The sequence below is a fragment of the Glandiceps talaboti genome, chromosome 3 (assembly GCF_964340395.1).
Source record: "Glandiceps talaboti chromosome 3, keGlaTala1.1, whole genome shotgun sequence".
NCBI classification, from domain to species: Eukaryota; Metazoa; Hemichordata; class Enteropneusta; family Spengelidae; genus Glandiceps; species Glandiceps talaboti.
The window spans coordinates 32,093,096-32,119,141 of NC_135551.1; the positions used below are offsets into that span (position 1 = coordinate 32,093,096).

A 26,046-nucleotide genomic window follows, 5' to 3' on the forward strand; every position below is an offset into this window, starting at 1 on the left:
TCACTGCCTCATGCGTGTGGCCTCCCGTTGACGTAGTAGGGGAACGATGGAAAATTTCTTCATCTTTGTCTACAACATCGCAGCGAGAGGTCGAAAACTTGGACGGATTGCGACATTTTTGAAGTTTTTCGTCAAAATGACTAAGGTAAAATCTATAAGCTTGTAATCTTACAAAACCTTACAAAACTCATACTATTAATTGAACGTAACTGCTGTTGTCTGAAAAGTAAGTGTGCAAAGTTAGAAAAGACAAGTGCAAGCAATTCACGTACGGCTAGTCAACAATGGTCACCAAATCTCGTTTCATCGCGTCCATTCTTTATTTTACTCGTGAAAGGTTCTCGAACAATGTAACACAGAGAAGCTTTGAAACACGTTCTTCAGACAGTGTTACGAATTCTATTGAATAACCCTTAAAATCAAGATTTACGCATGTATGTATGCATATGAAGTGTATTGTGTGCCACATGACGTAGGACTTTCAATGACATCAAAGTCGTAATATATCCCATTTGCCACGTCAACTTCGAGCTTGTTAACCCCTAGCCGTACTTTCATCCTAGAAAAAGGCCAGCCTATTCGCCGTCTTCTGCATTTTGCTGTGTGGTGTTGTCATATATGCTATATCAGGTACATTTGACGGATGGCTTAACATTATGATGTCAACTGGAGTAAATTTTGACGGCAGAAAAGACTCGGCCGGGTAAATATGTTTCTAGAGTTTGTCATTTCCCTGAACAGATATTGACCTAACTCAATATTACAATTTTGTGCAAACTATATCTAAACTCACACCACATGTACACCACACCACACCACCCCAGTGAATGGCAAATCAATGTTACAGTATTGTGCACACTATATCTAAACTCACACCACACCACACCACACCACCCCAGTGAATGGCAAATCAATGTTACAGTATTGTGCACACTATATCTAAACTCACACCACACCACACCACACCACCCCAGTGAATGGCAAATCAATGTTACAGTATTGTGCACACTATATCTAAACTCACACCTCACCACACCACACCACACCACACCACCCCACCCCAGTGAATGGCAAATCAATGTTACAGTATTGTACACACTATATCTAAACTCACACCACACCACACCACACCACACCACCCTAGTGAATGGCAAATCAATGTTACAGTATTGTACACACTATATCTAAACTCACACCACACCACACCACACCACACCACCCCACCCCAGTGAATGGCAAATCAATGTTACAGTATTGTACACACTATATCTAAACTCACACCTCACCACACCACATCACACCACACCACACCACACCACCCCACCCCAGTGAATGGCAAATCAATGTTACAGTATTGTACACACTATATCTAAACTCACACCACACCACACCACACCACACCACACCACACCACCCCAGTGAATGGCAAATCAATGTTACAGTATTTGTACACTATATCTAAACTCACACCACACCACCGCAGTGTGCCATTCCTTACTCTCTTACCCCCATTTAAAATAATTATATCTTTCTACAACTTTGCTGTATTGTATCACTCTGCGTGGCTACAACAGTCTCTGCCAACTCTAATTCTGTATTTTTCCCTTCTCTCTGCACCTCTCTAATTCTCTCGCTCGCTCTCGCTCCCTCCCTCTGTGTGTGTGTATATGTGTGTGTGTGTGTGTGTGTGTGTGTGTGTCTTTCTCTCTCTGCACCAAGAAGAACAATTTGACTTTGGTTACGTACTATATTTTGAGGATTTAGCCCATCATAAAATGCATATTAAACTTTGCTATTCATCCATTCATTTCAAGGTTATCTTCGAATTTCCTGGATGAGAAAGGCTTCTGCAAACCGGTCGATAGCATCGTATACATCAAAACACATAAAACGGGTAGCACTACTTTGGCTGCCATTCTCTATCGCTATGGTTACCAAAGAAATTCGTCATTTTTGTTCAGCAGAACACAACGATTGGGTCATTTTCGGCATAAACCCTTGACATTACGAGATCTACCTGATCTTTACCCACCAATTAATGTATATTACGGTGACTATGAACATTACAAGTTTAAGATATCAGCAGGACATGTAATATATAATCGGTATGTCTTTGACCTCCTCATGTCTGGAAAACCAAAATACGTCACCATCATCCGGGAACCCGTGAAACAATTTGCGTCATATTTTTCATTCTTTAACTTTCGAGAAAGATACATGAAAGATGTGAATATTACGTCAGGAGAACCATTTGCATATTTGGAAGAGTTTCTACAACACGCTGATATTTATGAAAAGAGAGCGATCCTAACGACTTTCAATGGTGGAACGAAGAAAAATCCGCAATTTTTCGATTTAGGTTTAACAGCTGAGAACATGGACAATATGGAGTATGTGAAAAGAGCAATATCTCAGATCGAGGCAGAATTCGATCTTGTTTTCGTAACCGAATATTTTGACGAATCCCTAGTCTTACTAAAAAAACAACTTTGTTGGGAAATGGACGACATTGTATATTTTAAAAGTAATGTTCGTCACCATGAGAGTCCAATGATACCCCTAAATCTACAGCAGAAGATAAGAGAGTTTAACAAAGCCGATAACTTATTATATGAACACTTCAATAAAACCCTGTGGTTGAAGATTCAGGAATATGGACCATCGTTTCATAGTGACTTGGAAAAGTTTCGAAGGCGTCTCGATGCTTTAAAAGCAGACTGCATAGACGGATATAAAGAGGTGAATTCTCGTATAGTGGAAGTCCTGAAAACCAACGCACCGCCTTTGTGTGAACAGCTGCACAATTCTATATTTTCATGGTTTGGTCGTATCGTGAAAAAACAGCCCGTAATAACACTTCAGTCCGTCATTTCACGAAATATTAGTCGTGAGAACGACACAGTTGGCCTTTCACAGAACACCAGCCGAAAGATTAAGCGTGTAATAAATAGACAACCAATAAAAACAGTAGAATAAACAGGTATAAAATAGACCACCTATAAGAATGGTGCAGGAAAACAGGTAACAACATAAACAGACTGCCAATAAGAATGGTACAGTAGGTCAGGTAATAAACAGACAGCCAATAAGAATGATGCAGTAAACCAGGTAACAAACAGACAGACTATTAATGGTGCAGTAGGTCAAAAGACAACCAATAAGAAGAGTTTAGTAGGTCAGGTAACAAACATATAGCCAATAAGAATGGTGTAGTATGTCAGGTAACAAACAGACGGCCAATAAGAATGGTGCAATAAGTCAGGTAACAAACAGACAGCCAATAAGAATGGTGCAGTATGTCAGGCCGGTACCAAACAGACAGCCAATAAGAATGGTGCAGTATGTCAGGTAACAAACAGACAGCCAATAAATATGGTGCAATAAGTCAGGTAACAAACAGACAGCCAATTAGAATGGTGCAGTATGTCAGGCCGGTACCAAACAGACAGCCAATTAGAATGGTGCAGTATGTCAGGCCGGTACCAAACAGACAGCCAATAAGAATGGTGCAGTATGTCAGGCCGGTACCAAACAGACAGCCAATTAGAATGGTGCAATAAGTCAGGGAACAAACAGACAGCCAATAAGAATGGTGCAGTATGTCAGGCCGGTACCAAACAGACAGCCAATAAGAATGATGCAGTATGTCAGGCCGGTACCAAGCAGACAGCCAATAAGAATGGTGCCTTAGAAACGTGTTGAGAATAGTCTCGTGAACAGGTTTTCCATAATCTACCAAGTTTCACTGTATTTTGTTCATAAAGGTATTGGCATACCTCTATAACTACATTTATATATCCGTAACAAATATAATATATATAACAATTCAACAACTGTTCAAGAATTATTTGTTTAGCGAATGAGCGATCAAATTGGTGGTATTCAAGTTTAAACATTGACTTTTTCTTTTTTCCTTTCTAGAAATATTGACTTTTATTAGTTATTTATTTCTTTTACTTTCATTATTTGAGGTTTTCATTTACTCTGTATTTTAACAAATGAATTATCCCCCCTCCCCTCCCCCTCTCTCGATATTTATCAAAACACTGATCCATAGAGTGTAAAACCAGCTACACTGATATTGACACATACAAATTATTATACAGAAACTGTACACATTTTATGCAGGTAATCTTTGATCATCTCGTAAAAATGTAATATTCAGCTTTGCACATATACTTGAACGCGAGATTTACAAAAAAATATTAAAAAATAAAGAAAATAAGTCAAGCTTAGCTAGCTCACTGTCATATGTTTCAGTACATGGCTGGATTTGCATGATTCATCAGGCTGATCGTATGGTATCATCATTACCACCAGTCTGCCTGATGTTATAGAGGTCGTAAAAGTACGTAGTTGTCAGAGTTCGTAGTCGTAAAATTAAATGGCCTCCTAATACGGCACCAGATCAGAGTAAGCGGCATTGCGTGAGAGAGGATAAACACTGTGGTCTTTGGAATGTAAAGTCCTCCTGAGTGATATGATTCGTTAACTGTAATAGAACGATAATATTCATTCACGTGTTCTTTGTATTGGATTCTGAAATAGCTTCATTCTTTAAAAAAAATTACTAGCCAGTTTATTTCAAATATTTGTTCGGCGACCTCTGATATTTACTGAACAAATTAACAACAAAAGATTTACATTTATTTCCGAGGCATATTTCACGTTAAATTTGGAAATGTTGACTGTTTTACAAAAATACACAAAGTACGACTCTGACATTTCAGAAGTACTTGCAGTCATTTCTGCTGACACGCAAAATAGTTGGAGACATCTATTTTTTGTTGTTTAATTAACGGACGGAAATCTGTCTTGTTACCATGGAATAATATAATAAATTCTACAATTAAATACAAGTTCTTTTCTTCCTATTTTGATTGAGAAACAGACATGTGTGGAACAATCCCATGTCTAAACTAGATCTGACAGAATTATCCAAATTTTGAACGAAATCTGTATCTTCCGTCAGATCCTGTTTTGACACGTGATTTGTTCCAACCATGTCTGTTTCTAAATCAAACGTGGAAGAAGAGAACTTGTATATGAATCTGTATCCCTAGTAATGCTCACATAACATCTGTCAGAAATCATTGGCATCGATCGCGATTGGGGAATACTACAATCTCAAGAAGGTGACAAATTGTAAATGAACTGTTTTTAACTTGGTTTGGGTATAGCCCCTGTCATGTAAATAACTGGTAGAGAGTACTGCTTTGCACCCACACGTTCATGAACATTTGCGCCTGTCTTAGTCTTTGATTGTGTGATAGTTTGAGTTTTTGGAACGAGAATGGGTCGTTGTCTCTTCACTGGTTGATAGTACGGTTGTACAGATCTTACACTCTGATTCACATTCACAGTCTGCGAACGAGGTGGCCTAGGTACTGAATAATACATTCCCAGTTTTTTAATGTAGGAATCTGTAATAGTGATAGAAATGGGGTGAAAAAAAATATGTCAGTGTTGTTTGTTGTCATTCAACACTTCTACGTATCTCAGACCGCTAGTTGTCTGAGTATGTATTAAATTACAGAGTCTTTACAAACAGATGTTGGCGGGTTAGTTTTAGAGTTAGAAGTTCAGCATCTGATATGTTATTGACAAATGGACGAAAAACAGATAAATGATTTGGGTTTTATATATACATATACATCATCTGTATGTTGGTATGTAAAAAGTGCTATAAATAATTATCAATTTAAAATTTCCTTCAACGGTCTTCAACATATGTAACTTCGTCTAAACCAAGGAACGATCCCCTATCCATTGTGTATTACAGTATTATTAACCAGAGTCAGACAATAGTCCATATTGTGAATAAAAATAACGACAACGTCTTTTCACAACATTGTTTTTTTTCCAGCAAATCACTGTGGCTTTCAATTGTAGTTGTAACATTTCAAATGTTGAAATGAAAGTGACTTCTCGATGCGTAACATTGCACTATTAGTCCCAATTTCAGTTTCGCGTAAATCACCCCCCCCCCCTAGACCTTGTCATCATTACTTTAATTCTAATATGTGCCAGCAGTGACTACTATTGGTCAAAATGTGAATATAAAAAGAAAAAAACTAAGAAAGAACAGTTCTGGTTCATCGCTATTTAGCATAAGACCTTGTAGTCTTTATATATCTAAATTACGGCTGGTCTTACTACATGTAATAGTTTCTGCCCACTTTACTTCTACAGAATTTAATTCAATAACTTTACCTCGTTTGTTTGTACTAGGAACAGTACTTGTCCGGGCATATCGTCCGTATTGTGGTGTTTTAGCGGCGTTCACGTGAGGCTTGGTCGTACTCTGATCCTTCAGCATGTAACTTTTGTGTAAGCGTTCATCCTTGATTTGTCCGTTGACAATAATAATGCAACCATTCCTTGCACTATCGTTTATGAAATCTTCGGCTGCCATGTAGTCATCGTCAACGGCTTCTATAAATGTATTCGAACGTCTGACTGCCTCTATTGGCGTCAAAGGCGGTACTTGATAATTTGAATGCATACTTTTCCTTAATACCATATCTGTGTCGTTATAGGGATCATCTCTTTCATCATCATGATTGACTGTCTGCGTAACAATATCTTTCAAATCTGGACTTTCAAAGTCTTGTCCCTTTCTCGTATCGTTGTTTACATCACGACTGTCGACGCTTCCCCGTTCACGTGAAGTCAGATTCCTTTCTTCATCTCTGGGTGTTTTCTGTCTATCGGCGTTACTCGTGTCCGCGTGCCTGTCATCGTGGATATTATTTTGTTCATTTGCATCCATGGTTGCCATGGTATCATATTCATCCTCGGCGTTATGATAAATGTCATCTCTTGCCCACTGTCCGGGTGCATTTCCTCCATCGTTGATTTCGGCTTGCAGACTTGAAGTCACGTTAGCGCTTTCAGGAGAAAACTTCGTTAGCAATACTTGACGACTTCGTTGTCTTGATGATAATGTCCGCGATGTATTATTTCTATGCGTTGCTGATACCTTCTGCCGAAGACCGTTATCAAATTGAATATAATACATGCCTTCAATATCAGTCTGAGAACGTGGCGGTAAGTAGGCAGTGAAATTCTTCGTGTTTTTTCTCATAAGTTGAGTGTTCTTTCCGACAATTTCCATATTTTTGACCATGTCATCAATCACTTCCTCTTTCGTTGGAGTCGCCATGCACCTCCTCTGCTGCCGTTCAGACTGGGCTTTTGACAGTTTGCGAGCAAAGGCAACGTCTCGTAATCCTTTAGTCCTATCATAGTAATTGCGTTGATTCTCTTGGGGTTTAATAAACTCTTTCCTAACCACATTCCATTTGCTACAATCCATGGTAGAACGCAAAGTGGATGTATTTGACACTGCAGATGATTCGTTTTCCTCTTCGGACACGTTCGACGTATCTACATCCGGGTAACCATAGCCACGCAATAGTCTCTTCATCATTAGGTGATAACTTGCGTTATCAGAAACAGGTTTATTCTCAATAACCGCATGAATCACGTTTGCTGGATCGAATCTATGCTCCGCCATCTTTGATAATATTGTTTCATCAAGTTGAGATTCGTTTAGTTTGTTTGGAAACCGTGATGGAAATAGTTTACACGAATATCCACGATTTAACCATGGGTGTTTCATCATCTCACGGACTTTGATTCTGAGACTTTCATTTGGTTCCAACATTCTACCAAGGAGATCTTTACAATCTGATAAGAATACATACATGATATTCGGCAATTAATTTGCAATTCACGCTTTTTAAAAAAGATATTTACTTTGTACGATTGTATTCTCATCGACAAGAAGAACAATTTGAAAATCTCTCGCTCGCTCGCTCTCTCCCCCCCCTCTCTCTCTCTCTCTCTCTCTCTCTCTCTCTCTCTCTCTCTCTCTCTCTCTCTCTCTCTCTCTCTCTCTCTCTCTCTCTCTCTCTCTCTCTCTCTCTCTCTCTCTCTCTCTCTCTCTCTCTCTGGAATGAGTATGCTCTGAAGAAATCAATATTTAGAAGTCATTCATTTACTTCACTACTATTTTCATCTATTCAATTTCAAGAGTATGTTTTATGTGTTTTTATTAACCTTTAGAAAGCTAATCATGTTATGCGTATTGTCAAAAGGTCATAACTGTCTTACCTTTAGTGAGGGTATAGGGAATGTCGCATCCCTTTAACATCTTACTTCGCAGTTTGAACATATTTGAAGGTGGGTTTACTTTAAACGGCAACTCACCGGTTAACATGGCATACATATTAATTCCCCTGAAAATAAAAATGCCGTTATCGTTTTACATTGTATTGAGTGGTGCCATAAAATTTTCCTGTACCATTGACACAAAGATTGGCAATGATTCTAATGTTTGAACTGACTGGCAAAATTTAAACACAGAGTGATGTCTAAGAAAACATGATTGAACACCGACCTTGACTTTGCAATACCCGATGGTGACACATGTAACGAAGGATACATTACCGTCAAGTCAGAATAGTTTTGTCACGGTCACATTCATTTTGTAAATACTAAATTACTTACATGCTCCAGACATCGACGCCAGGGCCATATGCAGTGTTACAGAATATCTCCGGTGCTGCATAGGCTGGTGAACCACACTGTGTTTGCAATAATCCATCAGGCCCTAGTTTGTTACTCAAGCCAAAATCTGTAAATTATGAGAAACACTCCATTGGTATTGTTATTGATAACCTTTGACCTACTCCTAGGTCATCCTCATAAATCACTGTTCTATTTACGGCAACATTCACTCTCTAGTGAGAGTGATGAAGGCTGCATATTTCGTGGTATTAGTACTTAACTTTTATTTTCGTCTCATTAAAACTTCTAGATCATGGACAAACAATAATAAAAAAACTGGATCGTTAAAGTTCCAGAGAAATAGAGAAAAAACACTTTAAGTCTTGCAAATTGCTTGTCAATTTTGTACTGATGTCTTTCTGGTAATCCACGGGTGTTATCTGTTCATATTATTACTTACCTATTAGTTTTAAGTTATAGTCGTTGTCCAAGAGAAAATTCTCTATTTTGATGTCTCTGAAAAAGAAATGAAATGTCATCAAATGATGGCTAAAGGATACAACAAGGAATTCGAAATTCCGAAATGCCGAGAATGACAGTATCTCGGGCAATCCTTCGACAACGTCCTTGGCGCTATTCTGGCATTTTTTAAATTTCAAATTGATACTTTCATTTGCGTGTTGTATGCTTGTTATGTTGGTACATATATATACATCATTTAAACTGTGTCATAATATGAAATATAACGACAATTACCTATAATAAACAAATGAATGTAGTTACTCATATTCTCTTACGAAAAGGCATGTAATTGTTTTTATATTTCAAATTATCACACAGTTTGAATGATATATATTTGTGTATGTACAAATATAATACGCAAACAACACGTAAATGAAAGTATCGAATTAAAAATACCAGAATATGTATTTTGTTGCCTTGGGGATGAAAGGTGTGTTATACGACACATTATTTTTTTACTTTTTCCAATTGAATTGGACAGCTCAGGATGCTATGATACATACAAATTTCACAAAATACAAATATTATTTGTATTTCAAATATGCAGCGACAAAGCACTGGAACTCTTTACCAAGTCACCTAAAAATTAACATGTCCAGGCAACAGTTCAAAAATGAACTAAGAAATTATATTTTAAATTCTACACACCAACCTTAATTTATACTCTTTGGCGTTTTTACAACATTTCTGGTTTTTGCTTTATTTCTTCTCGTGTGTGTGTATGCGTATGTATGTATATGCGTGCGTGTGTGTGTATGAGTGTGCGTGAATGCGTGCTGTGTTTATTTTTGACTGAATTTTCTTCGTTGCGTCCATTTATGAATTTGAATTAATCTAAAATTGAATGTACGGGCCATGGACACGACTAGTTCTGCTGAACTATTTTCATGGTCCCCATTAGATAACACATGTATATTTCCATTTGTCCAATTTTTTTGAAAGTGTAATGTATTATTTATTTATTTATTTCTTGTTTTGTTTTTGTTATCTGATGAAATAAATTTCAATTCAATTCAATTCAATTCAATTCAATTATAACATGGTTTCTACTTTGTAATTAGTGTCGTAACTGTATGATACATAATATCTGCATGATAAATGTATGTATCCACACAATACACAGATAACACACTACACATCTATCAAGCTATAAGAACTCAAAATGACTCCATTTGTTGACCTTTGACCTATTTATGATTTTTTTTTATATTCAAAACTTTTGAAATCTTAATTTTATAATTGGATTATAATTCATAAAATATAATATGTAAGCTTTAGAAACGACTTTTTTGCTTGCAATATAACAAAATGCCCAAAGTTGTGTGAGTGACACCGTCAGATATGTTATCAGGACACCTTTCTGAGGTGGAATCTGCAAAAAAATCATTATATAACTCGCATTGCAAGGTTCACCCCAAAAGTCCCTGACAATTAACTGGACTGCTGCTAAGTCCAATTATACCATGCACGAGCCAGATTCAACAACTTGAAAAATATAGAATATATACGCTGGTCGTTCTACGTCACGACAAAAGCGGGTTCTTGTCGTGGCTACGTCTTTGGTTCTGCTGTGTTTGAAATGTGAGTCAAAATGCTCATAATTGCCATTACTTTCCCCATTTTTTTTTCAAATGTTACTGGCGGTGGTATAATTATATTATTCCCCACTATTTTTTTTCATTCAGCCGGAAAATACACGTAAGGGTTGTTCGTAGTGACAAGCCCCCCCCCCCCCCCTTAGGTCACTCGTATTTTCCTTGGCTGAACGAAGAAAAATATTAGGGAATATTTCTAGGTATTTCTTCTTTAGGTTCATAGACTGGCAGTTTGTTTCCACTCAGTCACAACAAGACAATGCTTATAATGAAACCCATAGTTGTACTTGTAGATCGGTGCGCATTCGATGTTGGTGGTTTTTTTCGGTAAAATTTTAGAAAACGTATGTGAGACTTTTGGTGGTTTGATGGACTGGCAACGGTGATTATTGAGGTTTATCTGTAAAGAGAGATTTTGGGTCACGTTGATTTCCTTGTACAACAAATGATAAGTAATCCGTTCTTTGTTTCACTGATTCATTCAATCACTTTGTTACTGGTAACATTATTATTAGATCTCTGTAGATTTCCCGATGTATCGTTAAGTTCGTTTGTCTCCATTTGCGTTCAGCTTGTCGTCGCTTCCGTTTTGCCAATTTGATGTCCAACTTATACCAAGGTGTTTTTTGTCTCACTAGTGGGTTTTCACCTAAGCGTAGACGAACGATATATGCAGACGGACAACTATTGATATGCAAATACGAACGTAGGCATGAATAGATGCCATGTATAAATCGACTGAAACCTCATTAATCTATTGACAATATTTAACGTCTTCAGCCTGAGTGGGTGAAAGAGAACGTTTCCTTTGTCACAAGTAACTTGCATTTCATTATCACAAGCTTACAGATTTGTCAATACATTTCTTGTACACCTGTTTGCAGATGTTAATGAATTAAAGAACATGGCGATTGGTTGATGGGCTTGGAATTGCAAGCTTGAGACGAGAACGTATTGATTTTGCATGATTTGAACCATCTGTTCACTTTCCTTCTAATTCTTTTTAAAAATAGAATTCATGTAATATGTTAGAATTAGTTATCAAAGTAATTCGAACACGTGCTCCAGGGAATTGTCGTGCAAAAATGGCCGGGTGCGGACGTGTTATCCGGGTTCCTGTGACACGTACCGAACATCAATTGATTTTGGAAGCTATGGGTCCGCGTGCTAACAATTATCCACTGATAGCAGATCATGTCCGTGCAAATGTACGCAATCTGTCTCGAGATGTGCAAGACATTTACATTATTCGTCCTGCTACTGTACTGTAGTAAGACGTAGAATAAGGGATGTCGTCCAACGTCATCAGAACAGGTCATTGTTCGCACAAATAGGAAACGACCTATTTATGACAGGGTGGACTATTGATACCTTGATAGCCAGTTATAAAGGATGTATAGTGTGTTTCATAATGGTGCTGGTCGACAATAACACAACAACCCGATCATCGAATACATACGTCATGACTACATCAACGTTTGTTAAAGTTTCACAGCTTTTTGAAACACTTTTGGACTAGAGATCGGTTATTAGTTCCCGGCTTCTTCGCCTCATTGGCTTCATGCATTCACAAAACAAGTTACTTGACTGTGCAGACAGGGAAAACAAATAGAAACAAAAATATGATATCCTTATGCAAATAAAATGCGACGTATAAATCGACGAAACTCATTATCTTTCGACAATATTTAACGTCGACGAAAGTTGACGTATGCAAATTTTAGAACGAAAACAGACGAAAACACATTTTAGAACGAAAGCCGACGAAAATCTATTGTTATGCAAATACAGTGACATATAAATCGACTTGGCCGACGAAAAGCTCATTAATCTATTGATAATATTTAACGTCGACGAAAGTGGACGTATGCAAATTTTAGAACGAAACATTTAGAACGAAAGCCGACGAAAATCTATTGTTATGCAAATACAGTGACTTATAAATTGACTTGGCCGACGAAAAGCTCATTAATCTATTGATAATATTTAACGTCGACGAAAGTGGACGTATGCAAATTTTAGATCGAAAACACATTTTAGAACGAAAGCCGACGAAAATCTATTGTTATACAAATACAGACCGACGTATAAATCGACATGGCCGACGAAAAGTTCGCTCCTTAATCTATTGACAATATTTAACGTCGACGAAAGTGGACGTATGCAAATTTTAGAACGAAAGCCGACGAAAATCTATTGTTATGCAAAGACAGAGTGACATATAAATCGACATGGCCAACGAAAAGCTCATTAATCTATTGATAATATTTAACGTCAACGAAAGTTGACGTATGGAAATTATCCTGACAAAGACAAAGTACAAATAACGGTAAAAGGTTGCGTAACTGAGCTGCTCGACAACCTACTGGGGGGGGGGGGGGGTCCAAGCTTGTCGAATTCGAAGTAAGCTTATAACTTTGTTATGCTACTTATCCTCTTCAGTTTCACCTGCGGCAAAAATAAAAGGTTCATAAAAATGTCTTGTCCAATCCGTTGAACAAACACAAAACATCAATACTAGTAGTACTCTCGGTTAAAACAGTTTTTAAAGGCTTCCTTTGAAAGTAGTCAGGGTAGATAACTGATAAATACAAGTCAAAATGAGGAATAATCGTTAATTGCCGCAAATATTTCAACATTTTAAGTTGAGGGGTAGTACTTTCTAATTATTAAAACAGTACAATCACAAACGTTAGAGAAGTCTCCAGCGTATATAGTAAAATACAGATACTTTGGGAAGTTAAATTAGAAACGAATGCGACGTTTTGACCAGGACCATGATTTCATTTTCAAAGGATGGATTGAAATATCGGATTCGTTTCAAAATAGCGGTATTGTACTGTCATATTGACTCTCTCGGAACATTTAACAATACATTTTCTATTCTAATTATTGTTTTTCGCTTGGCTGTTTCAAATTCACCGGTGTGTATTGAGCAGTTCTACCAAAATATAGCTCTGTCATATACAAACCAAATAGAAATAATTTGTGGTAAATTTCACCCCAAACATTTCAACTCTTTTGTTTTGATACACTGCATAGTTTCTTTTCCGTTAAAGATGGTTGAACTGGTTGAAATTGACACTTCAATATTTCAACGGACATCTCATAACATTATTTTGCATACCAACTTGTACAACGTCAGCTAATGATGTCAGAATGTTATCAGGTTGAGAGTTTTATAAAACTATGATAATACCGTAGTTATTGACGTAGAAGTTTATTCATCTGTGCTTTAGACTGAGGCAAACATTTTGTAATTATGTTATTGCAAAGCATGCGCTCTTATGAGAAAGTCGTGAGAAGAATGCTCACATTCAGGTGCACACATGAGGAAATATTCACTCTTAGCCAAAATTATCAAACACGCTATATATTTGGCTCACGACCAAAATCTCACCAAAATTTGCCCTCACAGGAGAGGAATTGGCATGAGGAAATTGTCACCAGTGAAATTTTACTCAGCTGATTGTTCTAGTGTGCTCCTGGCTAAATTAGTGCTTCTACAGGTGTACACCCACTAAATAATTCATTGACAATAGTTAGCGTCTTCGACGAAAGTCGACTTATGGAAATTAACATGACAAAGAGTAAGTACAAGTAATGGTACGATATGGTTGCGTAACTGTGCTGCTCGACTACGTACTGGGGAGAATCACCAGAGCTTGTTGAATTCCAAGTACAAGTATAACTATAACTATGTTTTACTACTTTTACTCTAGAGTTTCACCTTTGACAAATAAAGGTTGCCACAAAAATGTCTTGTCAAATTCATGGAATTAAAGCAGAACATGAGTAGCACCATTAACGTTCTTCACTTCCACTTTGAAAGCAACCAGGCTAGACAACCTACGAACGCATGTCGAATGAGGATTAACGGGTTATTTCCGTGAATATTTCGACCTTTTAATTTTCATGGTTCGTACTTTCTAATTATTAAGTCAGTAAAATATTAGATCTTAGAGAGAAGTCAAAAAATGCCCTTGCCAATCAACACAGTTCTACTCTTTGTCTAGATGCAGTGCAAAGTTTGTCTTCCGTTAAGGATGATTTAACCTGATACTTTAATATTTCAATGGACATCTCATTATAATTTGCATGCCAGAGTCTTCCAACGTCAGCCAATGACGCTACAATGTTCTCAAGTTGAGAGAACTCCTGTTTCTAAAACCGCCGGCAACTGCTGTAGTGTCTGGGCAATACCACAATTTTTGATTGGTGGAATCTAAAGATTTGCATATAGTATTACAGATGGTTTCAATGACGTTAAATATTGTCAAAAGACTAATGAGTCTGTATTGTTGTTTAGGTCGTGTTCATTCAGGTTAACGTCCGCATTTGCATATGAATATCTCATTAACGAGGGGATCGTAGTTGACCGTCGGTATAAGTGCTTAGGTGAAAACCCGCTACTGATACAGCTTTTACAACGTAATGGTGCATGGCACCGTCTAAAAGACCAATCAAGGTATTGTTAATTCACAGTCTGTAACAGTTCACTATTAAAGCCGTGACGAAAGGTGTCCATGTTTATATCTTTATAGTTTCTGGAGATAATTTTCTTTCCTACTGACAGCGGTTTGGTCAGTGAGTCATAGCAAAATGGTCAGATATTGACGGATCAGTCATAACGACGTTGTTTATAGTTATGATACATCCGATTTTTTTTGTGATCATCAGATCAAGTGTATGACCATGTTGTGGGATTGTTGAATTGAACCAGGTTTGTTGATTCTAGTATGATTTCACATAGGCGACAATTATCACTGTCGAGTCGCTCAGCATGCAATTACTAGGGTTGACAGATGCGTGAGGACGCCCCGTCACCGCGTACCTTGCAAAACTAAGTAGACTCCAGAATCTGTGTTTTCAACTTGAAGGGTCTGTCTTGTCTACCTTATATCGGGGGGGGGGGGAAGTAAAGATTCCAACAGCCCCCCCCCCCGTAAATTCTGACAGCAGCCTAAGGTTTGTTCACGTCACTGTCGCCTCACCCGCGTGGCCTCCCGTTACTTATGGAAAGTTGCCTCCTCTTTTTGTGCCACACTCGAGCCCCGTGCATGTTATATAATATTATACATTAGAAGAAGTTATTCTATTCCAAAGGGACATGTATTATTGGTAGTTGCTATTTGTGAACTAGATTACAGTAGTTCAGTAGCTTGTATTAAATATGGTCCCCCTAAATAATCAATTTTGGACTTCCATTCGTCCAAATCTTTGTGAACTCCTGTATCACTTTCTTCATTACGTTTACAAGTCTTCCTCACTGTTGGTACTGCTTCCAATTTCCTGAATTACATCATTATCATTATCATTATCATTATCATTATCATTATCTTTATAATTATCATTATCATTATCATCATCGTCGTCGTCGTCATCGTCGTCGTCATCATCATCATCATCATCATCATCATCATCATCATCATCATCATCATCATCATCATCATCACCATCACCATCACCATCACCATCATCATCACTGGTTTCTGTGGCTTCTGAGTTGGACGTGTTTTTCTGCATCCCCATTTCGTTTTCTCTTTGCCTAGTTGGTCTGACAACATAACACACAATGCGGCTTTGATTTTATCCTGTTTGTTTCCCTTTTTAGACATTTTATATTTAATTGGTGGTCTAAATATTTTCAAGCTCTGCAAGTGTAGCAGAACAATCCAACGCTAAATACTTGGCATAGGAAAAAATTATCCGACCTCCACGTTTGACTACATCATTGCAGCGAGAGGTCTGCATTTTTGAAGTTTTTCGTCAAAATGACGGTAAAACCTATAAGCTTGTAATCTTACAAAACCTTACAAAACTCACAATATTAATTGAACGTAACTGCTGTTGTCTGAAAAGTAAGTGTGCAAAGTTAGAAAAGACAAGTGCAAGCAATTCACGTACGGCTAGTCAACAATGATCCGTACACAACGATTTCAAGAGTTCAACTCATTCATTCTTTTATTTTTTTACTCGAGCAATGTTATAGAGGAGCTATGAATTACCCAAAAAGGAGCCTTCAGTAATTACAAAGGGGAGGGCATGGGAAAAACATACCCGAATTTTTGCGTAAAATATGAGACTCTCCAACTTCCGTCGTGCTAAAAAGTGACGCTCCCTCAATTTCCTTTCTCTAAAACGTGCCTTTCCCCTTGTTAAAATACTTCAAAAACATGATTCAAATGCTGCTTGACACGGAAAAGGACACTAGTCCCAGAACCAATTACTTTAATAAAGGACTTAATCCCACCACTGCCATCACGTTGAAAGTTTGTAAAGGTTTTGGTTATTTCCCAACTACTACCACTGTAATTAATTTGTGTTAAATTAGCACTTAGTCTGTATTAATCACTACCTGTGTTTTGATCTCATTGGTTGAGCTGAAGGCCAGAACATTAACTCCCACACACACGAACTCCCAATATTGTCATGACCGAGGTCGACATCTACACTATATCTTACCCAACTGTTCCCCCTTTCCCCTGTGAGACACTCTTATCTGTAACTTTTCTTCTCACATCGTACCTGACAATTAATACACTATATGGTTGTCAGCAGCGATTTTATTGACATAGTCTGATATTACGGTACATAATTATAATACTAACCACCGCTGTGGCAACAGTTGGAAACCAAATTCCCAAATTAGACAATTTGCTGAGTCAAAGTAAAATGTGACCCTCCCCTTATCCAATTTTCTTAAATATGGCCCTCCCCCAAGATCCGATTTGTAATTCCCCCGTCTCTTTGTGATTGCTGAAGGTTCCCTAAATCAAGATTTACGTGTATGTATGTAAAGTGTATTGTGTACCACATGACGCGTGACCTTCAATGACATCAAAGTCATAATATATCCCATTTGCCACGTCGACTGCAAGCTCTTTAACCCACAGCCATAATTTCATCCTAGAAACAAGCCTGCCTCTTCCCTGTCATCTTCATTGTGCTGTGTGGCGTTGTCATATATGCTATGTCAAATACATTTGACGGATGGCTTAATATTTCGATATCAACTAGAATAACTGTTGTTGGGTAAATATGTTTCTAGATTCTGCCATTATTCTGATTCCGTATACTACGCAACCTAAACCACTGTACTTAATATTGGTCTGACTTTAATATATATATATATATATATATATATATATATATATATATATATATATATATATATATATATATATGTACATCAACATCTCCTGACGAGTGATTTACTCACGAAACAGGCTTGTAGAGACGAAAAACCCGACTTGATTTTCTTCTACCCTCAACATATACTCCGCTCTGCGTGCAGACGTATCGAGCACTGTACTACGGACATATCTTACCACTGACTTCCTATATATATATATATATATATATATATATATATATATATATATATATATATATATATATATATATATATATATATATATATATATATATATATATATATATATATATATATATATATGTTGAGGGTAGAAGAAAATCAAGTAGGGTTTTTCGTCTCTACAAGCCTGTTTCGTGAGTAAATCACTCGTCAGGAGACGCTGATGTACGAGTGATTTACTCACGATCTCCTGACGAGTGATTTACTCACGAAACAGGCTTGTAGAGACGAAAAACCCTACTTGATTTTCTTCTACCCTCAACATATACTCCGCTCTGCGTGCAGACGTATCGAGCACTGTGCTACGGATAAATCTTACCACTGACTTCCTATATATATATCCTCCCCTCTCCTCTCCTCCCCTCCCCTGCACAAAGAAAGACAATTTGAGAAACTTTTGATATGACTCAGATATTTTGGTATGTATTAAAATAAACCACAAGGTTAGCACATTCATGTTAAACTGTGCTATTCATTCCATTCTTTTGAAGGCTATCTTCGAATTTCCTGGATGAGAAAGGCTTCTGCAAACCGGTTGATAGCATCGTATACATCAAAACACATAAAACGGGTAGCACTACTTTGGCTGCCATTCTCTATCGCTTTGGTTACCAAAGAAATTCGTCATTTTTGTTCATCACAACACAACGATTGGGTCATTTTCGGCATAAACCCTTGACATTACGAGATCTACCCAATCTTTACCCACGAGAGAGCGACCCCAACGAGTTTCAATGGTGGAACGAAGAAAAATCCACAATTCTTTGATTTAGGTTTAACAGCTGAGAACATAGACAATATGGAGTATGTGAAAAGAGCAATATCTCAGATCGAGGCAAAATTCGATCTCGTTTTCGTAACCGAATATTTTGACGAATTCCTAGTCTTATTAAAAAGACAACTTTGTTGGGAAATGGACGACATTGTATATTTTAAAAGTAATGTTCGTCACCATGAGAGTCCAATGATACCCCTAAATCTACAGCAGAAGATAAGAGAGTTTAACAAAGCCAATAACTTATTATATGAACACTTCAATCAAACCCTGTGGTTGAAGATTCAGGAATATGGACCATCGTTTCATAGTGACTTGGAAAAGTTTTGAAGGCGTCTCGATGCTTTGAAAGCAGACTGCAAAGACGGATATAAAGAGGTGAATTCTCGTATAGTGAAAGTCCTGAAAACGAACGCACCGCCTTTGTGTGAACAGCTGCACAATTCTATATTTTCATGGTTTGGTCGTATCGTGAAAAAACAGCACGTAATAACACTTCAGTCCGTCGTTTCACGAAACTTAGTCTCGAGAACGACACAGTTGGCCTTTCACAGAACACCAGCCGAAACATTCAGTATAACAAACAGACGACCAATAAAAACAGTAGAATAAACAGGTATAAAATAGACCACCTATAAGAATGGTGCAGGAAAACAGGTAACAACATAAACAGACAGCCAATAAGAATGGTACAGTAGGTCAGGTAATAAACAGACAATAGAATGTATGTATGTATGTATGTATGTATGTATGTATGTATGTATGTATGTATGTATGTATGTATGTATGTATGTATGTATGCATGTATGCATGTATGCATGTATGTATGCATGTATGTATGTATGTTTGTATGTATGTATGTATGTATGTATGTATGTATGTATGTATGTATGTATGTATGTATGTATGTATGTATGTATGTACGTCTGTCTGTCTGTCTGTCTGTCTGTCTATATGTGTGTGTGTGCGCGTGCGTGCGTGCATGTATGTATGTATGTATGTACGTACGTATGTACGTATGTATGCGTGTGTGTGCGTACGTGTGTGCGTGTGTGCATGCGTGCGTGCGTGCGCGTGTGTATGTGTGTGTACGTGTGTGTGTGTGTGTGCGTGTGTGTGTGTGTGTGTGTGTGTGTGTGTGTGTGTGTGTGTGTGTAACGACTGTGTGTGTGTGTGTAACGACACACATGGCATATTTGACCCTATGCTACAGAGGTCAGATGTAACTGGTTTCAAAGTTTATATACATGTGCACGTTTTTTGAAAGCGACAGCATGAGTGAAGCGCCCACAACGTCGAATCTTTCTGTCTCAGACTAGTTTTTTTTACTAACCTGTGAATGATATCTGCTTGGTGCATGTGATCAACTGCACTCACTAACTGTCTCATAAACTTTCTTGTTTCCCGTTCAGTGAATTTCTTCTTGTCACATAAATACTGCATAAAGTCTCCCCCTTCAGCTACTTCTAGGATCAGATAGTAGTTATTGTTTGTTTCCAACACTTCGAAGAGCTGTATAATATTAGGATGATTCAATCGTTGTAACATGGCTGCTTCCCGTCTTAAGTTCCTTTTCACGTATTCACTCTTTGCAACAAGTCTTTTGTCGATCACTTTTATGGCAACCTACCGAAACGAAGAAAAAAAAACATTGTGAGCGTGTTTGAGAGTGAATTGTACATGTTAGATAACGTTATGAAAAAGAAAGGGGTATAGATGTATTGCTCGTAAGAGGGCGCGCTTTATAAGTATCGTATCGAAGATTGGTGTTATTTTTTTCTTCACATTACTGCATCACATTTTACACGTGTCTTCTTCATGAGCTATTTGTGAACATACCAGCACGAATGGGGAAACTCGTCAGTAAGAAAAGAAGATATGTCAACAGTAAAACAACAAGTAAATAACATATTTTGACATTGATTTTTCTGGGCCCTTATATTGCGTTCTCTTTATGTTTTACCACACTACACTACACTACACATATTCATGTGTACATCTATTACGACTATTACATTATCTAGAGTGAGATGATTCAACAACGCCATACCCTAAGCAACTGTGAAATCAGTAATATTACTTGATTACTTCGAATTGTCCAGTGCTAGGGGTACTATCGATTCTCTATTTTCGACAATGTCATGTACATTGTTCGTATCACCGAGGTCTCCTAACAAGACACCCTAGAGGAAGCAATCGATATCCGAAGAACTGTAATCCCCCATTAGTGCCTTACCCACCCTGAATTAGTATTCTGCCATTGCTTCTTTTATTTTGTCTTTGATCACCTTGATAATTATACTTGGTGAGGGTGTTCTGTATTGTCGCGTTGTCATCATTCTCAGAGCTAGGGAGAGAGGGAGGGAGGGAGGGAGGGAGGGAGGAAAAGAGGAGGCATAGCTGGTTCGTATAAGCAGGCTTAGGTTTGAGTTGAGTCGGAGGTGGTACATATGGAAAGAGAATATTTTTCAAAGTACATCACTAATTATATAGTGATATCGTGTATCGTTTCCTGAAAACTCCGATCCGCTTTTTATTTTCTTGCATTCTTTTCCATAATACATCCACCCCTCCCCATTCTTTTCCATAACACATCCACCCCTCCCCAGTCTTTTCCATAACACATCCACCCCTCCGCAGTCTTTTCCATAACACATCCACCCCTCCCCAGTCTTTTCCATAACACATCCACCCCTCCCCAGTCTTTTCCATAACACATCCACCCCTCCCCAGTCTTTTCCATAACACATCCACCCCTCCCCAGTCTTTTCCATAATACATCCACCCCTCCCCAGTCTTTTCCATAATACATACACCCCTCCCCAGTCTTTTCCATAATACATCCACCCCTCCCCAGTCTTTTCCATAATACATCCACCCCTCCCCAGTCGTTAAACAACAACTGATATCGATATATAATGTGTAACCTAGAAAATGTTGTTTTTTTCGCGAGGATTAGAGCCCCTCTCCCAGAAATAAACAATCATACTATGTAAACAGTCATTTGACCTGCTTTCAAGTGAAAGTGGCACGTCAAACGTCAAAGTAAATGTTTCCTTTCCAACTGTTTGGCAGTGGAATTTGTAACACAAATAGTAACAAGAGAATGTAAACTATCACTGTAACAATACATATACTGTTGTTTTGTTTGGTCTATAGACTTCCATAGTAGCCCCAATTGACAAACTGTTTACAACCGAGACCTGCTAACGACAATCAAACAGGCGGACTGGAATATTTTCTGTCGTGAGTTTGCTCAATTTAAACCAAAAAAGTAAAAAAATTATACGAAAACAGTAAATAAAACTAGACTAGTAAAGCTTAGTTAGATTATTTGGCTGTGAACAGTTTGTGTACAGTATATTTAGTTTTACATAGTAGCCAGACTCAGTCGGTTCATTTCAACACAAAATAGTGACGAATAACTGAGTGCAACCTGACACAATATTGAATTCAATGTCAAATCCGTTTTCCTTAAAAGTTGGCATGTTATTAGGTTTATTATCATTTTAGTGAGGGAGAGTTATCCACACATAACAATACATACGATACTGGTTTCTACAAATGGAAATTTCACTTCGGAGACTAAAATGTAACTTTACTTAATATTCCCGAAAAATATACACTAGGTTAGCAAACTGTCTAGGAAATCGAAGTCGTTAATATTCCCGAAAACTATGCACTAGGTTAACAAACTGTCTAGGAAATCGAAGTCGATTATATTCCCGAAAACTATACACTAGGTTAAGAAACTGTCTAGGAAATCGAAGTCGATTATATTCCCGAAAACTATACACTAGGTTAACAAACTGTCTAGGAAATCGAAGTCGATTATATTCCCGAAAACTATGCACTAGGTTAAGAAACTGTCTAGGAAATCGAAGTCGTTAAACAGTAAATTGTATTCCTGTGAAACTGCCCGAAACGACAAAACAGTTGATCATCAAACAATAAAGTGTTGTGTTGATTTCATTCCTCTGTAGTAGTACTGTATGTTGAATACTTCCATCCTGGATACGACCATTAACAGACTAAAGATTCGATATGTACTTTCACTGATAACGTCTTATAGAAAAGATGTAAACATTTACTAAGATCTCACGATAGGATTTTTTTTCTCACATACTTCAAAAGGTCCTTAAAGAACAAGTGCTTGGTACGGCTGAGTGGTAATTCCATGGCAACAACGCTATGGTGGGCTTCATATGTATAAAAGCGTATGTCTGTGTCCAAATACTGTGACAATGTTAACACAAGTGTGTAAACCAGATTGATTCCTTTTTAATTAGGTTTACTAAGTGAGCAAGTAATGTCTAGCGGTATCAAGTCATACGAGTAAAGTTTTTTTTGTTTAAATGTTAGAACTATTGTTATTGTATTCTATGATAAATACTCTAAAGGTTGTACAGGTTTGACATGCTAATATTGGCTTCGACCAAGATCACCCATTACAGTATATACCACATTTCATATGAGTTGTTAATGCTAGTCGTTAGAATGCCAAAACAACTGTAGCTTTTAGTTTATTGAACTTGAACATTACTAGAAATTAAACAGCCCAAATCCTTCCGAATTACCCACTAGTCATTGGCCTCGATGCTACTGTACTGTTTACATTGGTTTGACATCCGTGTGCTGTCACGGTGCCAATAACGAATTAGATTGTGGGGTCGAAGTTCTGGTCGATAATAAATGTGCCAAAAAGTATATAATTATATACATCGGTCTAAAATATTAGCAAAGTATATAATTATATACATCGGTCTAAAATATGGGCAAAGTTACAAAGAAATAGACTAAGTTCGATTTCAAGTTGATTTGCATAAAAGTAAAATTATCGCCAGGGAATTCTGAATCAATCAACCTAATAAGCTGAATTACCCATTCGCTAATAGTTTATGGTACTTGTACTTGCTGTACACTGACTTGAATTACCCATTCGCTAATAGTTTATGGTACTTGTACTTGCTGTACACTGACTTGCATTGTGTCCGTATGCAAACCGTCGTGAATTGGGTACTGACCATATTATTTACCTGGCTGCCAAAAAATTCTAAATGTGTAGTTTTTGATCATCGTGTAGTCATACATGAGCTTGCTTGATAAGTCGAAATTAAGGACAGAAATAATGAAATATATCGTTCTACTAGTCATGTAGTTTCGTCCTTGAATATCTAGTAAAAACGATAATTTAAGTTCGAGACAAATGTCATCATAGATACATTATTTAAAGTTTGTACACCTGTCTGTGTTGTCAGAGATTTGCTAACATATTTAATTTGTCAAATTTGGTAACTGGATACCGTATTTAATTTCTCGTTCATCACTGTCAAATTTAAAGCCTCCAAACATGCATTCTAGGAGTGTTAAGAGCAGAGGATTAGCACACCTTTGGACTGTATGATCAGATAGTTATAACCTTTATAATTGTGTCGTTACACCACACGTGGAATGTATTTAAGGTGCTCGTCATGTACAGACCTAAATTAAACTATGGTTTGGTTACAAAGGGACCCACCTACAAATAATTATTTCATGAAAAACAAGTAACGACTCGTATCAGATCCGAGACCTATATTGTCGTCAACATAAATATATATCAATACAGTGGCAAAATCGAATGACCTGTCTATCAGCTAGTGTACTTGAGTGTGTGGTTGTAGTGTACACTTTCTTGCAAGTTGCCGGGCAATCACAAGCACATATAGTACAGGTAGCAGGACTTTCCCCAAATCGAAATTACCGTGAATTCCGGGAGTACTAAATTGAAGAAAAAAAACACATTCATTTCGCCAACACTTTCTTGTCTTAAGTAAGCTAAGGTTTGCTGCATGGTTTCAAAGAGTACCGTATTAGAAACTAAAGCCCAAACACACCTTTCAAATGGATCATGCAATATCGACACGTCAGCGAATGAATAGGTAACTTGAAGTATCGTCACGATAACAAAGTAATTCAAGCATATATATTTGTTTAACATGATAGCCGACTACTCAATTAATAAGCACCACTTCGCATAATCAAATATATGACAAATTTAGTACATTCCTCCCTTCTCAACTCCATATTAATATTTTTTTTGTTTTTAATCACTCGATTGTCCATGGTTGCAATACTATGTTATGCTTAACCAGTAATTGATATGAGAGAAGATATTATAGCCATACCCGTTCTGAGAAATAAAGATAGCGTTATGATTTTTCATTACTTAAAAACTTAACACATATTGTCATGAAAAGTATAAGTATGCATTCAACTAGTCTGTAGAGCAATAAGTTAGAAGATCAGAGAAATGGGGGTAACCACCTACCCTTTCCTCTGTCAGGATGTGTGTACCAAGGCACACTTTGGCGAATGAACCTGCACCTAGTGTATGGCCTAGTATATATCCACCAACTTTCTTCCTTTTGCAGGACTTGCCTGACGGTGTTCTGGCCGAAACTATGTCTTCCTCTCCGAATTCGTCGTGCCCTGCCATTTTTCATTCGTTATGTCTGCAGTAGGACTGGATGGATATGGATTGATGATGCGTTGCGAGCAGGTTTGACAAGTTGACCTTATGCGTTGTCGTCGTTACTAGGGTTATGTTGAAATTTCAACGTATGCATAATGTCATAGTTGTTGGGTCTAGAGACACATAGGAACACACAATATAGAAGATAGGGCAATCGGCTTTGAGGTAATACCAACAAATTCAGAAAATAAATCCCCCAGGTGTAGAGCAACAAACGCTTTTGCTATGGTCTGGTTACTCAGTGTTGTATAGGACTACAGTCACTGTGGTTGTCCCGGCCATCCGATGTAAAAGTTATCTACACATCATATAGCTTTAACCTCTCGATGTAAAACAGGGAAATTTTCTTGCGACAAATTTCCTACTTTCAGCATGTTTGCTTGTACATACGCGCTGATAAAGGAGTGACCATGGACGTCGACTAACTTTCCCAGGTGACGCAGCTATGGTGTGTGTTTATCCAAGTAAATAGGCTGTAGCGGTTGGCAGCTAGCAATTACAATCAATTCTAAATATTGATTCTACATACTTCTTACTCCGCTAAACAATCATGACACTAAAATTCCACCTTCCCCAGCGTCCACCACGGAAACACGAATCTATGATCCAGCAAATATATGTATGAATTACACAGATTACATTAATATAACTGGACTAGTATTTATCTGTGAGAACTCTACTTACTGTAGAGAGTACTTTTCGTCAATTATGAAAAGGTTTTTAAAGAAATCGCCTTTGACAAAGAAGG

General features: G+C 37.5%; 3 protein-coding genes and 1 pseudogene across 3 annotated transcripts in view; 2 read left to right on the forward strand and 2 right to left on the reverse strand.

Moving 5' to 3' along the window:
- The window catches only part of LOC144453963 (general transcription factor IIE subunit 1-like), a 228,598-nt gene that overhangs the window by 45,143 nt on the left and 157,409 nt on the right, over nt 1-26,046 (reverse strand). The gene's annotated exons all lie outside the window — the stretch shown is intronic.
- On the forward strand, nt 22-4,840 carry LOC144432547 (galactosylceramide sulfotransferase-like). Its single transcript, XM_078120784.1, has 3 exons — nt 22-145; nt 564-703; nt 1,815-4,840. The coding sequence occupies exons 1-3, from the start codon at nt 47-49 to the stop codon at nt 2,974-2,976; spliced, it is 1,401 nt and encodes a 466-aa protein (XP_077976910.1). The 5' UTR covers nt 22-46; the 3' UTR covers nt 2,977-4,840.
- Nucleotides 4,810-25,262, reverse strand: LOC144433392 (uncharacterized). Its single transcript, XM_078121695.1, has 7 exons — nt 25,095-25,262; nt 20,118-20,410; nt 8,975-9,030; nt 8,515-8,641; nt 8,119-8,243; nt 6,214-7,692; nt 4,810-5,423 (listed from the first exon to the last, which is right to left on the reverse strand). The coding sequence occupies exons 1-7, from the start codon at nt 25,260-25,262 to the stop codon at nt 5,161-5,163; spliced, it is 2,511 nt and encodes an 836-aa protein (XP_077977821.1). The 3' UTR covers nt 4,810-5,160.
- On the forward strand, nt 17,673-19,114 carry LOC144432635 (galactosylceramide sulfotransferase-like; annotated as a pseudogene).